Source organism: Astatotilapia calliptera, chromosome 7 (assembly GCF_964374335.1).
Source record: "Astatotilapia calliptera chromosome 7, fAstCal68.1, whole genome shotgun sequence".
NCBI lineage: Eukaryota > Metazoa > Chordata > Actinopteri > Cichliformes > Cichlidae > Astatotilapia > Astatotilapia calliptera.
Window position 1 is genome coordinate 32,669,973 of NC_137428.1, and position 25,503 is coordinate 32,695,475.

General features: G+C 41.9%; 1 protein-coding gene across 6 annotated transcripts; it reads right to left on the bottom strand.

The window, feature by feature from the left end:
- Positions 1-8,453: 8,453 nt before the first annotated feature.
- On the bottom strand, positions 8,454-14,005 carry LOC145430072 (uncharacterized). 6 transcript variants are annotated; one of them, XR_013910479.1, is made up of 4 exons: positions 13,663-14,005; positions 12,011-12,081; positions 11,582-11,678; positions 8,454-9,322 (listed from the first exon to the last, which is right to left on the bottom strand). XR_013910479.1 is itself a non-coding variant. In XM_080304434.1 (4 exons), the coding sequence occupies exons 1-4, from the start codon at positions 13,759-13,761 to the stop codon at positions 9,318-9,320; spliced, it is 258 nt and encodes an 85-aa protein (XP_080160560.1). In that variant the 5' UTR covers positions 13,762-14,005; the 3' UTR covers positions 8,454-9,317. The 6 variants fall into 6 exon arrangements, 2 of the variants coding, with proteins under 2 accessions (XP_080160560.1, XP_080160559.1); XM_080304434.1 differs by having other exon boundaries at positions 12,025-12,081; XR_013910478.1 differs by lacking the exon at positions 11,582-11,678.
- Between the last annotated feature and the right edge of the window lie 11,498 nt (positions 14,006-25,503).

Genomic DNA, 25,503 nt, shown 5'->3' on the forward strand with positions numbered 1-25,503 from the left:
TCAAGCAAAAATTTAATTATATGCAACATTCTCTGACTTGAATAAATTAGTTTAACATTTAAAGGTAGAAAGGTAGAAGGCTGGGCACTGCTGCTCTCGGGGGACTCTAAGTGTTAAACCTATTTTCTGCACATTCCAGGGTAGGCGGAGGTTTACCCTGGTGCAGGTGTACCGCTGTCAGTTGAAGAATCCGCGAGTTTCTCTGTGAATTTCCCATTACGTCGTTGCGCACTCGGTGCGTGCTTGGAAGTTTAGGGTTTTTTTTCGCTGTAAAAAGTTTTCTTCCCACGCACAACAGATGCTAATGTTTTTGTCACTTTTTATGGAATCAAACTCAAAATAAGGTCAGTAAGGTCAGGTCAGTTCCACGCTTTAAACGCCGCACGCTCATACTCTCTCCCACAATCGATATATGATCCATTGTTGATCTGCACACAGCTGTTGTCACCAACGGCGCAAAAAAAGTAATCAGATTACAGTAACGCGTTACCCATCTCTGGTCTTCAGTAATTGAAAAGCATGCTCTATTGGGTAGAGATCAGGTGGCTGACTTGGCCATTGAAGAATATCCCCTTTCTTAGGCTTCAGAAACTCTTGGCTTACTTTTGCGGTATGCTTTGGGTCATTATCCACTTGGACTGTGGAGCTCTGTCTGATCAGTATTAAAGCATTTGGCTGAATCTGAGCAGAGTGTACAGGCTTGCACACTTCAGAATTCATCCTGCTACTTCTATCAGCAGTCACATCATCAATAAACACCAATGGCTAGATTCCACTGGCAGCCATACATGCCACAACATTGCCTCCAACATGTCTGACAGATGATGTTGAATGCTCTTTTTCTACATTTTTTTTTTGTTGCCATCATTCTGGAAGAAGTAAATCCACCCAATGCCTTTTTTTGTCTGGAAAAGGCAGGGTGTTTTAGGTGCTTTCTGGGAAGTTCTAACGTGGTCTTCCTATTCTTGATTGTAATCAGTGGTTTTCTCATTGCTGTAAATTCTCTTCTTCACAGGGTTTTACACTTTTACAGTGATATGCATGGATATTTTACAGAGTTTAACTCCCCTAGCTTCTTTAATCAATGTATTTCTTTTTTTCAGCCTTTTTGTGACTCTTTCACTTGCATCAACATTCATTTAGACTTTATTTTGGGTGTTCCAGTGAACTAAATGCAACTTCAACACTTTGATTCAACTCTAAATCTTTTATCTGTTTCATTTGTTACGAAAAACAACAAAGGACCTCCCCCCCTCCCCCCACCCAAAAAAGTGTCAACATCCAAATGCTTTTGAAGTTGAGTGCATGTGTGTTTTATTGCCTGCCACAGATATACAGACTTTTCAGTGCACAGAGTAGTGCCATTAGTTGTTATTCATTCCTTAGTTTGTTTATTTATTTTCTTTACTTATTCACCGGTCAAACTCAAAATGCTAAATAAAATCATCTCCCCAATTACAACCTGGGGGCAGCACCGAAGGGTAAAACTCTGTTTACCTAGTCACAGACAGTCAGTCACAAATTAAATTTAAATACATGTAGAAGTTTCCCTCAAGCTCACTATTTCACAGTTCAGTTTAATTTCAGTTTAATTCAGTTGTATTAATATAGTACCAGTTCACAACAACAATTGTGTCAAGGCCCTTTAACTTGTAAGGTAAAGACCCTACAATATTAACGACAGAACCATAATACTCAGACAATCCCCTATGAACAAGCCTTCAACAACAATTCCAAGGAAGACTGTTGTTATTTTCTCACAAAAGGTTGTCTGCCTGTGGACCAGCCCAACAGCATTGCAGGTATTACCGTATTTTCACGACCATAAGACGCACTGTACTAAAAGGCGCAGTCTCAGTTATGTGTGCCATTACTGTATTTAACACACACATAAGGCTCACTGGATTATAGGGCGCATACAAGTACCGTATGCGTATTTAAAAATAAAGCGGGAGCAAACCTGAGTTCGGTACCTTACTCACATTTCTATTACATTTCTATTATCGTCATCATCAACAACACACAAGCATACAAGTGTGCATATTTAAAAATAAAGCAGGAGCAAAACTGAGTTTGGTACTCACATTTTTATTACCAGTAATCGTCATCATCAACAACACACAAGCATACAAGTGTGCGTATTTAAAAATAAAGCAGGAGCAAAACAAAGTTTGGTACTCACATTTTTATCATCAATCAAACCCATCGAAGTCCTCATCTTCTGTGTCTGAATTGAACAGCTGCGCTAAAACTCCATCAAACATGCCAGGTTCACTTTCTTCACTGTCAGAGTCACTTTCCGTGCCGCGCGGCTCCTCGGAAATGATGCCGGCTTTTGCGAAAGCTCGAACAACAGTGCCAGCAGACATGTTAGCCCAAGCATCTACAATCCATTGGCAAATTGTGGCGTAACTCGCCCGGCGCTGCCTTCCACTCTTAGTGAAACTGTGGTCTCCACCGGTCATCCATCGCTCCCAGGCCGCTCGCAGCCTTACTTTGAACGGGCGGTTCACACCGATGTCCAGCGGTTGGAGTTCCTTTGTCAGGCCTCCCGGAATGACAGCAAGCTCACAGTTCATTTGTTTCACTAGTTTTTTCACATCGGCTGTGAGGTGGGCACGCATAGAGTCACAGATTAAGAGCGATGGTGATGCGTGGAAAAAACCACCTGGTCTCCTTACATACTCCTCTTTTTCATCATTTCCTCATCCATCCAGCCCTTTTCATTTGCCTTAATGATGATTTCTGCTGGAAACTTCTCTTTAGGCAAAGTCTTTCGCTTAAAAATCACCATAGGCGGCAGTTTCTGTCCATTAGCATGGCAGCCAAGCACAACAGTAAAAGAAGACTTTTCCTACCCCATTGTGCGTATCACTACCGTGCTGGTCCCCTTCTTCTCCACAGTGTGACTCACCGGGATGTCAAAAGTGAGCGGGACCTCGTCCATGTTTGTGATGTGGCTGGGCTGGATGTTTTTGTCGCCGATGTGTTTGCTGCAGTAGGAGCGGAAGATGGCCAGCTTTTCCTTATAATCCGCTGGAAATTGCTGCGCTACCGTAGTCCTGGTCCGGTGGAAAAATGGCACCGTTTCATAAAACGAAAGCACCAAGACGGACCTCCTTGTAAATGTTCAATGTTCATCTCTTCAGCTAGTGAAACTGCTTTTAGCCGAATGGTGACCGTCGAAACACTTCTCCCACTCGTTCTTTGCTCAATGATCCACTGCTCGAGTCTTTCCTCCAACTCGGGCCACCTCGCCTTATGTCCGCAGAAACTCAGCTGCGTTTTCTTGACCTGCCGGAGCTTATTTTCTAGCTTCCTCCATTTGCGAACCATCGATTCGTTAATCTTAAATTCTCTCGCCGCTGCTCGATTTCCATGTTCCTCCGCATAGCTGATGGCCTTCAGTTTAAACTGTGCTTCATAAGCGTGTCTCTTTGCCATTTTCAGGGTTGTTAAAACAACGATGTTCCACATAATGCACATACCTGTCCTTTTAGACAGGTATGTGCGATTGTCCGGTATATACGATCAACGCCCACACTTCACCCTTTAGCGTTCTCATGGTGTTCTCTACTACGTCCTCCTTACAACACACAGGGAGCACTGCGCTATAGGGCGCGCCGTACTTTTTGAAGAAAATCTAAGACTTTTAAGTGCACATTATGGTCGTGAAAATACGGTAGTTTCCCCTTGTCTAGCTGTAAGCAGATGGGTTTGGTCAAGGCAAAAGGATTGTAACTGCGTCATATAGTCATAAGAGTCATAAGACTACACAATTTTGCAGTTGAGCCTAAAGTATCCAGTCGTTAAGTGATGACGTGACGAATCCTACTTCCGGGCCTAAAGTAATCTGCGTTTAATATGGCTTTTGTGTTGTTAACATGTTTAATGTTTTGTATTTTCTTCTATTTAATCTCAAAAAGCTCCTAAAACAGTCAGTGATCACTGTTGACCTCCCTCGGGTTTTATTACCGCTAATCATTTATTTAAGCTCAGTTTTTAAAACCTTAGGATGTAACTACAGCCCAGCTCATGCAGCAGTATATAAATGACTAACCTCGTAATGTGGATGGATTATCTCAGTTGTTCTCCTGGCTGAAGTTTGGTCTTTTTACAGCATCCTGCCATGCGATTACATTTGTTCCTGACCACTGAGAACACTCACGTTAACTTTTATCGAGTGGAAAAAAAAGTTAGCTTGTTTATATTATGCTAATATAGCTGTGTCGCTAGCGGTCACGTAGCACATCATTATATACCAGCTAGCCCAACTTCAGTAACCCTACAAACGTCACTGCTATTTAGTTTTCTGTCTTCATTTGTGCTGGAAGTGATATCAGAGCTGTACGTTTTAATTTGTTTCCAAAACCCCGCAGTCAGGACATGCTATATTGTATTTAGATAGAAGCTAGCGAGCTAACTCCCTGCTAACTTCTAACTCCGTTAAATGTCATAAATTCCGTTTTCATGGATGCCTGGATGTTAAACTCAATTGTTACACCTGGTAGAGCAGAACGCTGATCATTTTATTAAAGATGAAAGACTTTAGACAGTTTTTCAACTCTCAGTAATGCCATAGTGATCGTTTGATATATGGACCTGCAGCGGAGTTTAGACCCAGACCTAGTGACGTCAGACTTAACGACCGGATAGGTAGATTTTACCCCCCACCACCACCACCACACACACACACACACACACACACAAATGCTATTATTATTATTACTATTATTGCTTTTATTATTATTGTTATTATTATTATTATTATTATTATTATTATTATTATTGAGCAGTTATATTTTTTTCAAGACGTCAGTGTGTGGTCACAATCACAAACACTGATATACATTCAGTACACTTTTGTCAACACCTACATCTCTAAAGTTCTGCTGTGTGCAAAGCCCTTTACTCTGTTTCACTCATTGTTCAAAAATTTAGCACACAGCTTGACTGCTCTGAACTTTCCCCTCACTTCGGTGCTGCAAAGCAATGAGGTTACAGACAGGTGAATTTGTTGCTTTCTTTTCTTCACTCATACACCTTTTATAAGCACCTTGAAGGATCATACCGGTGTTTTTATATGCTTTGTCGTGTTTACTACAGTTGATTTGAAACATAGGCTGCAGGCTGTGACTTTGTAGCTGATGTTCTGGTGTGCTGCAGTGTAGATTCTTATTTCTAGGACTTGTTTTGCTCATGAAAGAAGACTTTTGGATCTTTTTTTTAATAATAAGCTGCTGTTTTCCAAGCCTGCACTTTTGAAAACCAGTACTTCAGCATTGCATTAGGATATGGATCTAAAACTGCGTACAGTACGTTCAGCTCTGGCCTGCTCTTACAGTAAGCTGTGGTTTTATACAAATTACTTTGTTTGTATGATTTGTTGTATTATGTGCTTGTGTACCCCATTGTTCAATCTGTCATTTCAAAAGTATTATGGGTCATTCCATAAAATGGTCATTTCAAACGGAAAAAATATCATCACAAATCACCGAAACGATTATGATAGGGGACTGAATGCCCCATTTTTTCTGTGGCAACTTGCCCCTGGTAGGGTTTCCCGAGGTGAATTGGTCCTCAGTGAGAGGCCAGATATAGTGTTTACCTTTAAAAAAGAGCATATCTGGGATTCAAGTACCTCCACCTAGAACAGGGACACCAGGGCTTGCCCTGGAGGCACACCTGGAGTAAGATCTCGTTGGCAAGTGGCGTGGGCATCTGGCCAGGGTCAGCCCCGGAAGGAGACCGTAGGGCTAACCCAGGATATTCTGAGAGATTATTTCTTTCAGAGCTTGGGAAAGCCTTGACGGTTGGGAATGTCTTGGCAGTTCACTGGAACATCTAGAGGAGGTGGCTGAGGAGAGAGAGATCAAGGCATCTCTGTTTAGACTGCTTTCTCCCACAGCCAGTAAAAGAATGGATGCACAATAATTTTAGGATTTGTTAATGCTACGCACAATTTTAACTTCATACTATAATAATTTTCTTAGTTACAGGCACACATAGCGGTGTGTTTGATTAGCTTTTTCAGAATTTTGGGGGTCATTAAAACTTCTTTCAAATTTTCAGGGCTAAGAATAATAATTGCTTAATTGCTTCCTTGTCAAAACAGTTTTCTAATAGAATCATATTTTAACAGTTGGTAACATCAGTTATTGCTGTTAGACGAAGAAACAACAGTGTTCACAGTGTGTAAAAATGTGGACAAACTACATTAAATCTGGAACATTTAATTTTTCTTTCTTTTTTTCAAAATCATAGTAATTTTAGCACTCAGAATGACTATGGCTGTTTTTACTCTGAGTTATGACAGACAAAAAATTCCAAGCGTGGCATTTCAAAGAAACTGTATGAACTTAGTTAGGATGGCTTTATTCATTTTACCAAAGTTGATGTATCCACTGACTAGATATTTTAATCATCCATTGTCTTCCATTAAGCCTAACCTACCTCTCAAGGGGTGTAGCCTGCAAAAGGCAGAAAAGCCTGAGGCTAGATTTGAACCCAGGACCTTCTTTCTACAAGTTGCCAGTGCTACCCTGCTAACATGCCACAAAGAATATATAAATGAGCAAAATAAAATCTGTTAATTCTGAAAATCCTAATAAATCCTAATAAATAAATCCTAATAAAGGGCCATGTTTAATTAAGAAAAGATTTGGAACAGGATGATACAGTCAAACACAAGGAATGATAACTGAAAATTAAGATGAATACTTGATCTTAACAAGGTTAAAATATATTATTTTTTCTTGCACAGCTATCTCCAGACATTTTTTTTGATCCATGATGCTTTCATAAACCCAGTTGGATTGAGCCAGTGGAAGCCTTAGCTTCCATCTGCTTTGGGCCGCCAAGCTGGCAGTTACCTGAGATCTGTGGGGAAGCAGGAGGTGGAGAAGACAGGTGGCTGCTTACACACCTTTATTAAAGTGTGTGTGTGCAGTCGAGAGAGCAGATATGCACATGAATTGGTATCTATGAATGTAAGTGTTTTTGTACTAGTTGTGAGTCTTTGAATGTGGGTTTGGGCAGCTTATTCTGTGAAAAATGAAAAGCAATGAACTAAAGTCTAGACTCTTGGGAAGGTTAAACTAGTTCAGACACCCAAGAAAGTGCTCATAAGGAGAATGTGCAGACTTTGTCGCTTGGCCTATTTACAGTACATATTGTTTGCCACTGAAAAAAAACATTTTTTGAAGAGCAGATGAAAAGCAAAAGACTAAAGCACATTTCTGCAGGGCTCTGTATGAAAAAATATAGATAACTTAAAGACAATGAGAGCTTCCACAGATATACAATGTGCATATGTATTGACAATAGAAATAGAAAAATATATGATTTGTGAATCTTTTGATTGCAGTTTCAGTGCCCCTTTCTTATGAAGGCATAACCAGTATCACTCCTCCCCTTAAGTATTTTAAGCAGAACTGTGAATCAAATGTTATCATACTGGAGCTCACAGAATGCTAAAAAAGGGAAAAGCCCTACATTTCATCAAACTGTGTCTCAGTAAATGGCAAGAATCCAAGCAATGTCAGTGTTATGAGACTCAATAACTAAATCTTACTGATTCACAGGATATATGGCGCTATAATCTATTAACCCTTGATACACTCTAATAAGTAAAACATTGGTTCAAATAAAAAAAACATGTTAACGTTTTCCACTAGAATTTTTGAGTTAAGCCAACTTCTGGCAGAATAACATTAATTCAAAGCAATATTTTTGAGTATGGTGAAGTAGCTTTTTTGGCCACAATTAAAAACATTCTTAAGTAAAATTAACTTAATAATTTTCGACTAGAACACAAAAATTTAAGTTGATCCAACGTGAATTTTATGTATAGTGAAGTTACTTTTTGGCCACAAAAAAAAACACATTCTGAGTAACATGAACTTAATAATTGTCAACAAATACACAGGAATTTAAGTTGATCCAAGATTATATTTATGTATGGTGAAGTAACTTTTTGATCAAAATAAAACACATTTATAATTAAAATGAACTTAACTGTCGGCATAAATAGTATTTATGTTGGTCAAATATGATATTTTGGTTACAGTGTAGTAATTTTTTGGTCCCACAGGAGATTCTATAAGGGTATTTACCTGTTTCCCAGCAGGCTAATTCGCTCCAAAATACAACCTTGATCATTTGGCTGTGTCTTATAACCATGACTACCGCGTAGGCAGGCTCATGCATGGTGGTGCCTGCCCACAAAGAAGTCAAGGTTCTAAGACCTTAGAAACTTGTCGATCACTTTTTTCCCCAAACGAACGTCAGCCTTAACATGGGCTGTGTGTGCGCTTGTGTCATGACCTTCAGAAAAAAGAAATGGATGTTGTGTGTATTTGTTTGAATGCGGCAGATGTGATGCCAAATACCTGGACATCAGCTAACGGACTCGTACCTGGTGCTCAGAAAGAATAGAAATTCAGACAGATGTATTCAAATGAGTTAGACCCATTTAATTACAATAACAAACATCACAATTCTTTAACGTGCATGCGAAGTGCAAGATTTGTGGGCTTCAGTTTCCTAGAACACAAATTGCCCGCTGAAACTTAAGGAACTGTGTATTAAAATTGTAATAAAACCTACTACTTGAATCCTCTTTTTTTTACTTTAACATGTGACAGTGAATCAAAACAAAAGATGACAGGCTGCTATACATTAAATGCACTAATTTAAACATAAAATGAGCAAAGCTTCTTTCATTCAACTTTGTCAGCACTCTTACAAAGTATTCTTGATTCTCTTCCATATTTGACTTTTCACCCTCAAGATTAAGGCCAGCTAAAGAGGGCATTACACAAACTTTAAAACACACCAATACCCTCAGAACACAGGTCATGGGAGAAATTAAACGCATTCCTTAAAAATGTGCAAATAACAGCATTTAAGACACAGCAAACCATTAACTCAGAAGACTTAAGAACAGCGCTTTAAAATTTAGTAAAACACAATGAAGTAGTGCCAGAAATGCAGGAATAAGGTTTTTGTGAAACTCACTCACGAATGGTCTATCAAGTCTGCTCTAGAAAATACCAAACTAAAGATTCATTACTTTAGAGCTGGCTTTTTGTCCATCAAGCTCAAGGCATAGCTTTTGAAATACCTCAAAGGTAAATTTCAGCTGCTTGGGATAGGTAAGGTTCAGAGCGTAGATTACTCCCATCATCAAAGCACAGGATCTGGCAACATCAATCCTCTCCAGGATCTTGGATCCCTCAACGATGATGGTTGGAGGCCCATCACCAATGATAGCAATCTTCATGATTTGCATTGCAAGGTCTGCGTTGAGCTCCTCCTCATCCTTGTAGGAGAAATTAAATGTTAGGATGTATAAAATACATAGCTCAAGCACTTCAGGATGACGTGCATAAGGGAATGAACTACTACAGGTAGGAAAATAAGCTAAAACAGGTTGTCTTTTGTGTTTTTCAGTGATTTTACTTTGTCATTCTGTAATTTTTAAAAGCTAAATTAAACCATAATCCAACGTTTAAAATAAAAAATGTCTTGTTTTTCACAGTTTTGTTTTTCCACTTTGAAAAGAAAATCTAATAAATCATTTTTAAGGGTTATTCCACTTCTAAGTGAAATTTTATCTATTGCCATATTGCCACAGTTAGAAAGTGAGAAACAAGCCTTTTGTAAACAGCACACTAATTCTCCTGATCCGGAAGCAATCCATTTGCTTTAGCAGAGCACAAACAATGGAAGTGAATAGCAGGTGCTAGCATGTTGTGTGCAAAAGTGATTAAAATGACTAACAAAAATGAAAACAGTAATGAAAACAAATATTTCTTGGGAGCTCAGTAATCATGTTCACGGCAAATGAAAAGTGCAAAAGTAACACGGAAGATTTGCAGAAGCTGATTTAGACTTGAGACTACATTGCAGTTACGACAAACACCGCTGTAAACATCCACTGTATGGTGCATGGATATAACGCAACAGTTGGAAAAGCCTCCAGCTTCCATAAACAAACACACACAGCCACTACTATACAAGCATGGTAAGCTGCAGTAACAATGGATGGGTCTTTGATTTGTTGAAGAAATATTGCACAAATAGCATGTTGGTTTATAGACACTGGTCGGCAGTGGCTTCAACTGCTGTGTTATAACCATGTGGAGGCTTACAGCAGTGCTTTGTCGTAATGTAGTCCCAAGTCTAAATCGGCTCCTGAAAATCCTTCATGTCAATTCATACTTTTCATTTGCAGTCAGCATGATTGTTGAGCTCCCCAGGAATACTTGGTATCATTATTGAGTGATTTTAATCACTTTTGCACACAAAATGCTAGTACCTGCCATTCACTTCCATTGTTTATGCTCTGCTAAAGCTGCTGCCAGATCAGGAAAATGACTGCGCTGGCTACAAAATTTTTTATCCTGTGTGTTTATGTTGCACCTTATCAGGGAAACAGGTTTCTATTCAGCAAATTATGTTCAATGACAATGGCAATAAACATCTTCAGATTGTAATTCTGAAATGCTTTTTTCTCACTTATACATGGCAATAGACATATCTTCACTTAGGGTTGGAATGTCCCTTAACTCATTCAGTGCCAGCCACTCTCAGATTTCATACTCCCCTCAGTGCCAGAGATATTTAGCTTTTTCACTGATTTTGAAGGCTCACAGAATATTTTGTTCTATGACTATGTGAATTCTGAAACCACCATGACAAAAATGAGTCTCTCTTCTTTCAGCAGCAAAAAAAAATGTTTCTACCTCTGTTATTTAGAAATCTGCAGTAGAAAAGAGAAACTTTCATGACAAAACACCTGTTTCTGGATCAAAAGCGCTTTGTGTAAATAGGTTTTTCTAGCAGATCAGTGACTTTGATGTAAATATTTCGTGTTTCAATGATTCATGCAACATCTCAACTATGTTTTACTACTATGAAGTAAAAAAATCACCTGTAAAAATGTATTTTTGGCAGATTATTTTTTGTATAAAAATAGTTGTTTATAGACAATTTCAACATTTGAAAAATATATAAGAAAAAAGCGACTGATTTATGATTCAGAGAGTCTGTGTGTGTGTGTTACTCCCGCACAAGTGAGTGCGCGACTTAGTCTGTTCACCCCCCACCCGGCCATCGGTTCGTCTATCAACTGTGCGTTTTATGCAGCAAATCGTTCATTATTCTGGTCCCTGCTGCCTTCAGAAGTTTCTAACAGGAGATACTGGTCAGATAAATCCGGTTCATGTTCACTGGAATCGCTAGAAAAACCATGACGTCAGGCTGCAGACACCTCAAGCTCGAAATGACGAGCTGGATCAAAAATCGCGCCACAATACTCGTTCTCAGTAGAGCCGACTGTCACGCTGGTGGGATTTTATCCATGTAATCAACTCCACCACCTTCTCAATTCAATAAAAAGCTCAAGAGGCGTCTATGGCACTGAGCGTTCGGATTCATTTTGACGTCTAAAGACGTCTATGGCACTGAATGACTTAAATACTCAACCCTGAACAGAAAATCCAATGAACAAAACACAAAGACCCAACAGAGACATGCATTCAAAACTAAACAAAAAATTAAAAACCAACTCAAGTACTTGCGCTGTATTGTTTGAAAAGATCCTCCTCCTTCTCTCTAAGATAGACTATGAGGCAGCGAATAGCAATTTCTCTGCGCTTTTCAACTGTGTTGTCCTGATTGATAGAAAAAAATAGAAGGTGTTCAAAATACTCTTTTTCAGTGGAAAATGTGCCCACATTACAGAACTGGCAACAGAAACTGAGTATTTCAGAGGTTCTCATAGTTGAGTGAGTTGAGTGTTTCCTTGATCTGTGTGATTTTTGGCTACCCCATGACTTAAATGAACAAAAAAAATCTAGGTAAGGACATGGCAGAGGCTGTACACTGGGGATATGGCGTAACCTATAATGTTTCATCAGCTCTTCCTTAGTGGAGGTTGCAAATTTACAGATTTTGCAAGGCCAATCCATACTTCATGATTCTGAATTACTCAATTCAAGCTTACTTGTTAAAGCTTACTTCAGAAGGTCCCTTGGTATTCGATACCAGGAGAAGATGATGGTTTGAGCCTTTGTCCTGGCAAGAAACACAGCAAAGTAACTGAATATTTCGGTGAGATTCCCACTTTCTTTAGAAGGCTGACCACGTCTTAACTGGAACCCCTAGATCTGCAATGCCAGGACAGTGTATAACACCAGAAAGTTGTGCCTGCACAAAAATACAAAAGATGGTATTTTCAACTTCACCTGTGAGTCTTCAATACAGTGAATAAGTTTCACCTGTCAAAGCTGTGTGAGCTAGAACCAAACATTCAAAACTACATAGACCTGAATACACTGGGTGCTGGAAGGCCTAACGTGGCTTTCCATAGATCAAATATACATAGAGGTGACATGGACTGGGCCAGTCTGTTGGAGCGTGTATCCCCAACGACCGCGATCTTGGAGGGGTCTCCACTCGCCCCCAGTGCATATTTGTGCATGTATTTCTACTGAGGAATGTGTTAACTCAAAAAATAAATAAATAAATAAAATAAAACTCATATATATATATATATATATATATATATATATATATATATATTCGTTTTTTTTTTATCAACAAAAGCAAACATAAGGTGTGGCATGACAGGACAGAATCATTTCTGACAGTAAATACGAAAAAAAAACCAAACTTTTTTATACACAAGCTACAATGTCAATAATCCCACTTGATCTGTTTTCATTTCATTCTCCAAAACCAAATTGAAATCAATGCTGAGTCAGCAGCTATGGTCATTTTTGTGCACCCTAGTGTTGCAAAAACTGGCATACTACTGAAACCATATGTGGGATTATTGACCTTTCTTGCCTTATCTGTTTGGAAAAATATTTAAACATTTTCCTTATTTACCATGGGTGAATACATTCCTCAGTAGAAAAAATGCACTGGTGGCGAATGGGGACCCAACCAAGATGGCGGCCCGCTATTGATTTTTTTCTTACTTTCAACCTTTATTGAGGCATATCAATGTTACAGCCAGTGCCAATGCACGCCGCCTCTACGTCTCTACAAAACACGGAAAGTACCCAAAAATTAGGGACAGCTAACTAGCCTACCATATGCGGCACAGTGCACTTAAGTCTGGTCTTTTACCTGTGAAAATAGGCCGAGCAGCCGGTGAAGAACCGCTCTTAGCGGTCAACAGACACACCGGACTAATGGCGACCGCACTTCCTGCGCAGAAGCCAATGGGGTTGAACTTCACCCCGTAACGTTACGAAAATTTAGAAGCGTTTCTTAACAATTACTAACATAAAATGCTTCCCTTCAAAAAATAAATTTCACATTTCAAAAATAAAATCACAGTGAACACAACTTAGCTTGGCTAGCTACGTTAGCATAGTAGTTTGCGCCGGGGCGAACAACGTCCGCTATCTTTTAAAAATTATAAGACAATTACAGTGGTCTGCATTAGAGTAACGTCAGTGTTACATTTTCCAAAAAGAGCCCAACAATTTATGCTATCGCGGAATTAGCTGCTGTGTGTATATTAAAACACACAAACGCGGGGGCAAGCTAAGATGTATGTTATGTATGTTACGTCGTTGTTTTAAAGTAAACTAACAAAATCCAGAGCGACTGCAGATATGTGTAATTTCGCATAAAATTACTCACCGTTCGCGACGAACACAGCTCTTGATAAACCTTGAACACGTGCTGTTGAATATGTCCGCTTGTGTAGAAGAAGGGAACTATGAGCTGTTTACACGTCATCAAGTTGTATTTTACATCGACAGAACTTAAAATTATATTGTTTTTTGATTAAAAGAAGATTTTAAATTCAGACAAATCACGATTATATATTGAGTAAAGAGGCATAATTTATGTGTCACCCGAACTCAATAAAATAAAAATTTTAATTAGGAAGTCTAACAGTATTTATGAACTTGATTTTTCATTTCACAACAACATATATATGTAAGTAATGACTAAAGATCCCATTAATTACTTTTTAGAGTGTACCTCTTATCCCCAGTTTCCTTTTGGTCAGTGTAATTTTTCCATTTCTTGGGTCATTTGATGAATAATGAAAATGCTTCTTTTCAGCTGTTCATGCAGTTTTAAATAACACTTACCGAAACTTTTCTACACAGGAATGGAACAAAAGGTCCCCCCAGGCAAAAATAAAAAAGTTTCTTATTGTTGAAATAGTTGCATTTTAGTGCTCTGTTGTGGTCATAAAAGTTAAAGAAAAGGAGGGAAGCAGTGTTTGATGGCATATTGGGCCACTAAAAGTAGGAAAAAATGAGGGGCAGCGCATAGAGAGGGGTATAAAATTCTGAGAAAAAAATCTAAATTTTTGACAATAAAGTGGCAAATTCATGAAAAAAGTGGCGCATTAGTGTTGTACTGCCAACCCCTGATATTGCGTTCTTTGACACACCATACCATGAGGATTGATTATTTTAATAATTTGTTAGATTGTGTCCTGCATATTGCAAATCCCATTTGACTAGCTCGGTGATGTAACCAGCGATATCCTTGTGTCTGTCCAATGTGCTGTCATTCTTGATATACAAGGGCTAACACCTCATTCAAATCAATGTTTGTTTTCTTCTGAACAAAACTAGTTCATGACAATGTAACCCAGCTGGAGAAATGAGTTAAAATAAGATAATCTTTGTAAGTGATTTGTTTAGTTATAGAATCATTCTTTTATATGTTTTATTTTATTGTCACAAGAAAAAAATGTGTTTTAGTTCCACAGTTCCTGCTGTGCCTAGCAGGTATCTATGAAGAAAAAAAAACATTGCATATATTTTTATCATAACTCTGGTTTTACGTGGCCTATCAACACAATTTATAAACTGGTATAAAGTAGGGCTGCTCGATTATGGCAAAAATGATAATCACGATTATTTTCACTGAAATTGAGATCTCGATTATTTGACGATATTTATTTAACCCTTTAAGCCCTACTATAGAACCAAGTCCGCCAGAGCTTATATTATTTTTTTACATGTTGTAGTGCCATTTGTGGGAGCATTTCAAGTTGCTATACAACTGTTATAGCCCATATTTTAATAATATGTATGCATTAAGTCCATAGTAACTACATTAATTGCAAAAAAGTGCAATAAACTACAAAAAAATTGAAAATCGTTTTTGTTTTGTTTTTTTACATATATTTCTACTTGGAGAAATTTAAGAGGTTTATCCCTCAAAACTTTAAATACAAAAAAGTTGCAAAAAATAGTTTACAACAACAGGAAATGTATTTTGAGTGTCTTCATAGTTTTATTTTGGAGATACACCAATTTTTATATACACTGCAGGAAAAACGAAAAAACAATCCTATGATGCAAATTTGCAAAGAAAACAACAGGTGCATCAAAATAAACTATTTCTAGCAGTGCAATTCGAGTTCTAAGCATCACAGAAACTATTCAGAAAAGTCAAACATGACCAGTATAGGCTTTTAAGGCCTACAAGTAAAAAACTACATTTCCGCGAAAATGACATCACTTCCGGTTTCGGCCAGGAAATTGCGGACATGTGATAGTTCGCGCTGACGTCTGTTTCACTGTGGGAAGTGTTACAAACAGCTGATCGGATCGGCAAAGCGTGTTTCTGGAATATTATGTTTTTGTTCCTGCAAGCGCTTTTTATGCAATTTTTGCAAAGCTTTTTGTGGAAGGAAACCGTGACCGAGGACAAGCTGATGGCATAAGATGTAAGTACAACTCCTCCGGTTTCATGTGCAAAACAAATTATTGCGCTAGCTTACACGGTTCAGGTTCTACAGGGATTTAAAAATAGTTACACAAAACGGAGCGTGCTGCTCTGACCGGCTTTAAAGGGTTAACAATGACTTTAAAAAATAAAATAAAATAGTGTGCAACACCACTGAAGTTTTTTTTTTTACTTCTCTTTTCAACCAACGGCAGTCACTCTCCTCTCCAAATAACTTCTGCTTAGCTTTCCGAGCTTCCCTCAGGTCCTCTTAATCAGCGGTCTCCAACCTTTTTTGCGCCACGGACCGGTTTATGCCCGACAATATTTTCACGGACCGGCCTTTAAGGTGTCGCGGATAAATGAGGGCGGGGCTAATAATCGGCTCAGTCATTTTTAATGATCGTTGAAAGCCCAGATCGTAATCGTGATTAAAATTCAATTAATTGAGCATCCCTAGTATAAAGTCCACACTTTTTCCGTCAATTGTTCCATCTGTCCTGGTCACATCTCCAATGGTTGTACACATTGTCATTAATGTGGCTTCACTCCACATCAGCCACGCCGCTTTACTAGCTAAAACAATGGTGTCAGCACATAAGGACGCTGTCATAGCCTGTCAACGACGTTGATTAGCTGCGTATATACGAATGTGAATCGCATCATTGGCTGGACTATGGGATAAGGTGGCATCGTTCTAATCCCATACTGGAGCAGCCAGTCACTTACTGACTAACACTGCAAAACAGAATAGTTAAAAAGTATTAATTTTAACTTCAATTCAGCTTAGATTTTTTTTTGTGCGCAACGCAGATTTTCTGTGCGCAGAGACCATGCCAGCAGTGCGCAATTGCGCACGTGCGCAGCTTAAAGGGAACATTGCTGGTAACTGAAATTCCTCTGTGGTATGATTATTCGCACTCATGTCCAGCTCCTCCCCAAACCTAGGCAAGGCAAGGCAAGTTTATTTGTATAGCACAATTCAACAACAAGGTGATTCAAAGTGCTAGAATGAGATGTACTTACCCAGGAGTGGGTTACAACAACATCTCATCAAAGTCTGGATGCTTATGACAGCTTGTTATTCTGGGTTAAAATCACAAGTATTCCTTTGCTGCTCATTTGAAAATCACAATTTAATTAGCTAATGTTGTCATACTGCACAGCAAACCCGATGTTAATTTGTTTGACCCAAAAAAAATATTTTCCAAGTTCCTCCTGGCAAATTTGTCATTTTTGTTACAAACATTCCACTTTTTTTCCTCATATATTTGCCACTTCAATCTCAAAGATTTGAAAAAACAAAATTCTCCAAAATTGGAGACTTTGTTCTCACTTTAATGTTGAAAATTTGGAGTTTATTCTCAGACTGTTATATACCCCCACCCCATGCCCTGTTCTGCCCCTACTTTTTGGTTTTTTTTTAAGCTTTTTTGTTTATTTTTGATGAATTGCGGTGGGGAGGACAGGCACTAGCAAAGAAAAAAAAGGTTTGCACTCCTATCCAGATGAAATTTCTAAGATGATTATGAATTAATTGCATACCTATAATTAATTCTAGAGATAAAAACCAATAAAACCTTAATCTTGAAAAGCTATTTATAAATGTTTGCATTGAAGGATGGATTTCATAAACATTCAGCATTTTGCAACTGATCAACTGAGAAACAGAGAGTTTCCAAAACACAAAATTACCAAAGATTTTCTGCCGTCACTAAGTTTTATTCCTATTCCTTACTAGATCAATTTACAATTCAGATAAATTATTCAGACCTGTGGCTTACAGAATAATTGCAGTGCTGTAAATGAGCTGGAATGATATTGATGCCCATCCCCCATTAATCCTTATCAATATCTTCAGTTACTCAGCATATCCTTTCAAAACTAACTGAAACAAGTCATGTGCTATCATGGGCAGACTGTGATTTGAATTTGGAAGATGAGAGGTTTCATTCAAACTGGAAATAATGGAGTTAGTCATTTTAAATATATCACATTTGCGCTATTGTTTAGCTCACTGCTTTTCAGAAGTTGTGCAGATTTTGTCAGATTTCTAAAGTTCTATTCAATAAAGCAATGCTAAAGTTTGAGGATTGGACAGCTATGCATTATTAAAAGGCTGAGTATTAAGAACACGGTGACTAACCATCAACTTTACTACTTTTATAAAATCTGTTTGATATTGCCAACAAACTTCATTCCCAACTGGTTCAATTGTTTACAGTCTCAGGCAAAGAAAAAAGTGTTTCCACCAGGGACAAAATGAACGTCTCTTGAATCACTAAACCTGCACTTTAAAAGGTTGTTTTTTTCTGTTTTTATTTGCAATCTTCATCAAAGCACAAGCGTCAGAATTTCATTTCAATCAAATACAATGCAAAAAATGTTTTAAAGAAATTTGTAGCAGTTGGAAGAACACAGAACAGACTATATTGTTTTTGATTCCAGCAAATGTTGCATCTCCTGGAACAAAAAGTATAAACCTATTGGTCCTGACAAAACATATATACAAGCAAGAGGCAAGCGTCATGTGGGAAGGTATCACAAGAACATAAGAAGTTATGACATCCTGTCTGAAAGAAACCAATGTAGAGGTACAGCTAAAATATTAGCAATGAGTTTCTATTATTCTTGTGTTCTTGCTGCTTTTGGCCTAGGTAAAAGTGGAGCATATGAAGCCCAGCCAGATGAAAAAAGGTGAGAGACCGGCTCTCCGATTCTGCAAGATCAAACTGGCTTAAACAGTTATCAGCTCAAAGATATTGACCTGGTCAGTGTGGCATTATGAATCACAAGTTAAGCATTACTAAAGTTCCTATAAAATGAAACATTTTGATATGTTTAATTGCATAATCATGTATGGTTTCTGAATAGAATAAATTAAGCAATGGATGACTGGAAATATGACCTCAAATTCTGAATGACAGTGCCATAAAAAAAAAAAAACAATCTCATTCCCTTGTTGCAGGAATTGCTGTCTTGTGTGTGACTGGGTGCAGTAAGGAGTGTATGTAATGTGTGTGTGAGCATGCGCGTGAAGGAAACGCTGGGAGCGAAAGAGGAAAAAGAGAGTGAGAGAGTGTGTCATGGGTAGAGGGCGACCGGGAGCAGCGTTCTAACGGGCTACAGGCTATGCAGTGTGTTTCCAAAGTGTGCAGTACTGTTATTAAAGCCTCATCTCTTCAGTACTCTCCGGTGCCTCGGCTGATTTCTGTCTGCCTCACTACTCCACAAAAGTGAAGGGAGTTAACCCCGAAGGAGGACAAACTTCGGCCCTGGAGGAAGCATCTCCCCTCGTGTCTCCCGACCACGGTCAGGGGACTGACGGCGAGGAATGGTTAACACTGGCGACCACGAAGGGACCCTCTCACGTTGTTAAAGAAGTGGTGAGCACAGAGAAAAACCGACAGGCTAAAGCGGCTAACGATAAAGCCGAGTGACTGTAATTACAAGTGTATTAGCCCGCAGCTAAGCTAACTCGCGATGGCCGCTGCTCGCCATTCTCGTGAAAAGTACGGACTTGAGACCAATTACTCCAACCCGTTCATATCGCTGACCAGTGTCTCCGAGGGTGCCGCGAGCATTAGGGAAGCTAATAGAGACAGAGCTGTGACTAAATGTGAACATATGAACCCATTCCTGTGTGCCGAAAGTTGTGCTAACACACACGCTAATGGAGAGTGTGTATTCGCACCGCCCGATGGTCCTGCCCGGCCGCAGTTTTCCCGCACGAATCCCTTCGTTGATGCTGAATGCCGCAGCTACGGCCGTGAGAGAAACACAGGCAGCAGCATGAACTATTATCCAGCTCCTACTCCCCAAATGAAAATCCACTATCCAGACTCAAACCCATTTTCCTCCGCTCACATGGACAGTTTTGTACACAGCACACCGGCTCAGTTTAACGCAATGTTAAATACACCCATGCAATGTATGCCTTCCAGTAGCCTTAATGAAGCCATTAGCTATGGGGAAATCACTGCACACCATAAACCCCGCTCGAAACCAGGCAAGACCCGCTGTGTGCCCCGTCAGCCCCTATCTGACAGTGAAGAGGACGGTGACACTAGAGAGAGAGTCCCCACCCTACGTCCGGGCCAATATGACGGCACCACACCGTGGAAGGAATTTCTGCACAGGTTTGAGAGCTGCGCTGAAGCCAACTATTGGTCAGAAAAAACAATGACAACTCAGCTTAAATTCTGCCTAGTTGGAGCAGCAGGGGCCATTATCCACAGAAATCCCCGCTCATCCAAATGGGATTACCGCCGCCTGGTGGACGAACTGGAAACTGCATATGGCCCTTCTTCTGACCATGCAGCTGCTGTTGCTGTAGAACTGAGGCAGCGAGTGCGTAAACCTGGTGAGGCCCTGCATGTTTTCAGAGATGACATTTATGGGAAAGTGGCTGTTGCATATGGTAATAGAGCAGAGATTGAACAAGACTCTATAGCTGTTGAAGTTTTCACCAATGGGCTGGGTGATGCAGAAATAGTACAGAAGTTGCTAGAGAGGCACCCAGCCACACTTGCCTGCGCATACGAAATAGCCCACCGACACGAAACCACTAAAAGGGCTGCATCTTATGTAACCAGTGCCATGCAGCAAGGAGCCCGTAACGCAGCTGAACGCCGGCCCCGAGCTGCCGTCGTCAGAGAAAAAGACAGAGATGAGACTGTTGCTGAGCATGCACCTGCAGCTAGCCCCTCACCGAATCGTTTTGTCCCACACACACCCTCGACAACACCGAACAATCACAGAAATTTTAAAAGGAGTGGGGTTCGCTGCCATAACTGTCAAGGTTGGGGCCATGTCCAAAAGCAGTGCCCTTCCCCTCACAAAACCACCAAGGCCTTAACATTGAACAGTAGCCCTTGGGACAGCCCAAAACCCACTGTGCTCCACCTTAAGTGCCAAAGCCAAGAAATGAGTATCCCCATGCGCCTCTACGAAGTGGAGGTATGTGCTGTTTTGGACAGTGGAGCCCGGAGGAGCGTGCTGCCGCTGCCCTACTACAACTCCATCCACCCAGACGTGAGACCACCACTACAGCCCTCAGTTGTTGAGACCTTGCTTGGTGTGGGACCTGGGGACGTGCCGGTGCTAGGTGAAGCCCAGATACCTGTCAATATCAACAATCGACAGGTGGATGTTGATTTCTTGGTGGCAGATATAGCAGGAAATGAGGTGCTGCTTGGGCATCCCTTCCTCACTCAAGCTGAAGCACGTCTTGATTTTGGCAAACGCCGCATCATCCTTTTCGGTGAAGAGGTGCTCTACTACCAAACCGAAGCCAGTACAAAGTCACACGCAGTGAGAATAGCTAGAACTGTGGTGGTGGAACCGGGGCAAGAGTATATGGTGAAAGGCAACGTGCATCCTGGTGCAGCAGCTCGAGGTGACATGATGCTTAGTCCCACCAAAGGTTTTGTTGAGAAGCACAAAGTACTTATCGCCAGAGTCCTAGTCAATGCACAGCCTTCTAAAGCTGTCCCACTTCGCCTTTTTAACCTTGGCAATAAAGCAGTAACAATTAAGGCGGGATCCATTGCCGGGCTCCTCCAGCCAGCTGAGGCCGTGGAACCCTCCATGGTCTCCCCAGCTGCAGACTCTCTGACCAGCCCTCCTGTGGTTCCTCTGCACCTGCAGGAGCTCTATGCCCAGAGCTCCACAGACCTCAATGACTATGAACAGCTCCAACTGAAACGCTTGCTTTGCACTTATGGACATGTGTTTTCTACAGGGCCTGCTGACCTGGGCCGAACCAGCCTTGTGCAGCATGACATCATAACCCGTCCTGGTGCCCCAGTCAAACAAAATCCACGAAGAATGGCAGGGGAAAAGCAGCAAAATGCTGATCAGCAGATCTACGACAGTCTACAGAGCGGTCTCGCCCAACGCAGCTGCAGCAGCTGGGCCTCGCCCATCGTTATGGTGCGTAAGAAAGATGGGACATACCGTCTCTGCATTGACTACAGGGCTCTCAACGACCGCACCATAACAGACGCCTACCCGCTGCCCCGCATCCAGGACACGCTGGACACACTCTCAACTGCCAGATGGTTCAGCACATTAGACCTCGCATCTGGCTACTGGCAGGTTGAGCTGACGCCTAGAGCACGCAGGGCCGCCGCTTTCTGCACTAGGACAGGCCTCTTTGAGTGGAACGTCATGCCATTTGGACTATGCAATGCCCCGGCAACGTTCCAGCGGCTGATGGACCGCGTCCTGGCTGGCATGCAGTGGGAGACCTGCCTGGTCTACTTGGACGACATCATCGTGCTGGCTAAGGACGTGTCGGGGATGCTGCAACGGCTTGGCCAGGTATTCTATAGACTTCAACAAGCTAACTTGAAACTGAAACCTGCCAAATGCTGCCTCTTTCGCCGCGAAGTTGCTTATCTTGGCCATGTGGTATCCGAGCATGGTGTGGCTACCGACCCCAGCAAAGTTCAAAAGGTTCAGATGTGGCCCACACCTACGTCCATCCAGGAGGTCAGACGCTTCATCGGCCTGGCCTCATATTACCGCCGGTTTGTGAAAGATTTTGCCTCTATAGCCGAACCCCTGCACAACCTGACCAAGAAGAATGCACATTTTCAGTGGCATGCTGAGCACCAAGCAGCTTTCGACAAGCTGAAGTGTCGACTCACCTCTGCCCCTGTTCTTGGCTATCCACTTGACCATGGAGAAATGACACTAGACACTGATGCCAGCGACACTGGCATCGGCGCGGTGCTGTCACAGATGCAACAGGGCGTGGAACGTGTGCTGGCATATGGCAGTCGTAAGCTATCAAGAACTGAACAAAACTACTGCACCACACGACGTGAACTACTAGCCGTCGTGGATTTCACGTCCCACTTTCGCCAGTATCTCCTTGGACGGCCTTTCAAAGTGCGCACAGACCACAGCAGTCTACGGTGGCTAACAAAAATGAAAGAGCCAGAGGGACAATTAGCTCGATGGCTCGAGAAGCTTGCCGAGTACAACTTTGAGATCATCCACCGTCCAGGTCGAGTGCACACCAATGCTGATAGCCTCTCCAGAAGACCCTGTCGCCAGTCTTGTCCATGCAGAGTGCAGGACCCCCCCAAGCATCTCGGGGGGACCAGTCATCAGGCAGTTCAATGCGAGTTGGACTCTGACACCAGCTCCCTGTTGCTGAGTCCGGTGAGGGTGGAGGGACAACCGGCTACTACAGCGGTGTGTCTAGTGGGGGTAAGTCATAACACCACCACACCAGAAACAAAGACTTTAGACCAAACTGCTCTTACAAAGTCAGACATTTTATGTCAAAACACTTCTATCAACACAGACATCTCAGAACAGACAATTCACACTAGAACAGACATATCACACCAGAACATGTCCACTAATACACACACTGTAAAGCTGACTGAGAAAGTATATGTGGCTAAAACCCTTGATACTGCTTCTCTGTTTCATGGTTGGACCATGGGGGAGCTGAGCCAAGCCCAGGACGCTGATGCAGACATTGCACCCATACGCGCCTGGATGGAGGCCAGCAGTGAGCGCCCCCCATGGACTATTGTTTCACCATGCAGCCCAGCAACTAAGACATACTGGGCTCAATGGAAACGGCTCTACTTCAGAGATGGAGTTCTGGTCCGTCGCTTCTACTGCCTTGACGAGACCCAGTTCTATCCCCAAATCGTACTGCCACGTAAGCTACAACCAGAAGTGATGGGCCAGATGCACGAAGGGCCAGTGGGTGGACATTTTGGTGTCGAGAGGACTGTGGCCAGACTACGAACCCGATTCTATTGGTATCACATGAGGGAAGACGTCGCTCTTTGGTGCCGTACTTGTACCAGCTGTGCATCCAGGGCCCGACCCCAGAAGACACCGCAAGCTCCGATGGGAACTGTCCGGGTAGGAGCCCCAATGGAGCGCGTTGCGCTGGACATTATGGGACCACTGAATGAGACAGAGCGCAGAAACCGATATGTGCTTGTGATACAAGACTACTTTACAAAGTGGACTGAAGCCTTTCCTATCCCAGATGAACGGGCTGCAACCGTTGCCGAGGTCGTTGCGTCTGAGTGGGTGTGCCGCTACGGGATACCTCAAGCACTACACAGTGATCAGGGACGCAATTTTGAATCTGATGTGTTCCAAGGGGTGTGCAGTTTGTTTGGCATAGATAAGACTCATACAACGCCATTCCGACCCCAGTCAGATGGCCAGGTTGTACGTTTCAATGCCACTCTCCAGAAGATCCTGGCCTCCACAGCAGAGCGTTGTCATTGGGACTGGGACCTGATGATCCCGTACGCTGTTATGGCCTACAGGGCGACCAAACACAGTGCTACAGGTTTCACCCCGAACTTCATGATGTTTGGCCGAGAACTGAGTGAGCCAGTGGACCTTGTCGCAGGTCTACCTCCTGATCCAGGCAACCAACCCTCAGTTCCAGAGTATGTGCAGCAAATGCGTGAGCGGCTGGAGCTGGCCCACCTCATCGCCAGGGAAACCCTGGGTGAGTCAGTCAAGCGCGCAAAAAGGCAATATGACAAGAACTGTTGCCACTCACAGTATAAGACTGGAGATCCTGTGTGGTATCTCATCAAAGGAACACGTCACGTCAAGAACAAGGTCAGAAAGTTCCTCCCATCGTATGAAGGACCATTCTTTGTCCTGGGACAATTGGATGACCTAGTTTATCGGATCCAGAAGAACCCAAGGTCTAAAGTGGAAGTTGTCCACCATGACCAGCTAAAGCATTATCGCTGCCGCGAGCCACTGGACAATACCTGGGTCCTTGATCAGGCTCATCAGTGGTCCCCTACAGAGGTCCCACCACCAGCTTTAGAAGATGACCCAGCAGACCGTGATCTGGGTCTGCACAGTCTGTTCTCTACTGCAACTGGCAATGGCCCCAGCTCCTCCCAGCCTTCTGTCTCAGTTGCAGCTGATCCCGCTCTGGTTGTGGTTGTCCCATCGTCCCCTTCCCATGTGGACCATGAGAATGGTGAGGGTGTGGTGGGTGAGCCAGACCACCCGGGCCAGCAGTTTCAGCGACCAACTCGTCGGCGCAGAGCTCCAGACCGGTATGGAGTGTGGATCACTTAACTTGGTTTACCTACCATGGACAGTTCCAAGTAGGACTGAAGATTCGGTTCAAGTTTAAATCGTTTCAGCCTCCTATGCTGTTAGCTACAATGGTTTAAAAGAGTTATATTTTTTTTTCATTGTTCCAGTGTTTACATTTTTTTTAAAAAGTATCTGAAGGACCTACGGGGTTAGCTACATGCACTTATCCATTTGTATTTGTGCCTTCCTAGATGCTAGGATAAGTTGGTTATTCCCGGTCGCCATGTAATAGTTACAATTGTGTAATTTCTTTTCTACTTAACAGCACTTGAAATGCTTTATTTTGCACATGTATGTACACCTTACTTGAGCCAACCTCTTTGTCACTGAAGTGCACTCGTTGATACTATGCCTCACCTTATATGCGGTATTGGCTAACACTTTTATCTCCTGTGGGCTCCAAGTGGTAAAGGGGATTGTGTACCAGTTTTATGCATTACAATGCTGGAGTGGAATTATTGTTTAATTGCCATCCAGGGTGGGGGTAGTGTTGCAGGAATTGCTGTCTTGTGTGTGACTGGGTGCAGTAAGGAGTGTATGTAATGTGTGTGTGAGCATGCGCGTGAAGGAAACGCTGGGAGCGAAAGAGGAAAAAGAGAGTGAGAGAGTGTGTCATGGGTAGAGGGCGACCGGGAGCAGCGTTCTAACGGGCTACAGGCTATGCAG

Bases quoted from the DNA above. Each gene is read 5' to 3' on its own strand.
- LOC145430072 (XM_080304433.1), bottom strand. From the start codon at position 13,761: ATGACGTGTAAACAGCTCATAGTTCCCTTCTTCTACACAAGCGGACAT. The intron at 12,082-13,662 runs GTGAGTAATTTT...GTTTCTTGCCAG, and splicing joins AGCTGTGTTCGTCGCGAACG to GACAAAGGCTCAAACCATCA. The intron at 9,323-12,024 runs GTAAGCTTTAAC...TTCTCCTACAAG, and splicing joins ATACCAAGGGACCTTCTGAA to GATGAGGAGGAGCTCAACGC.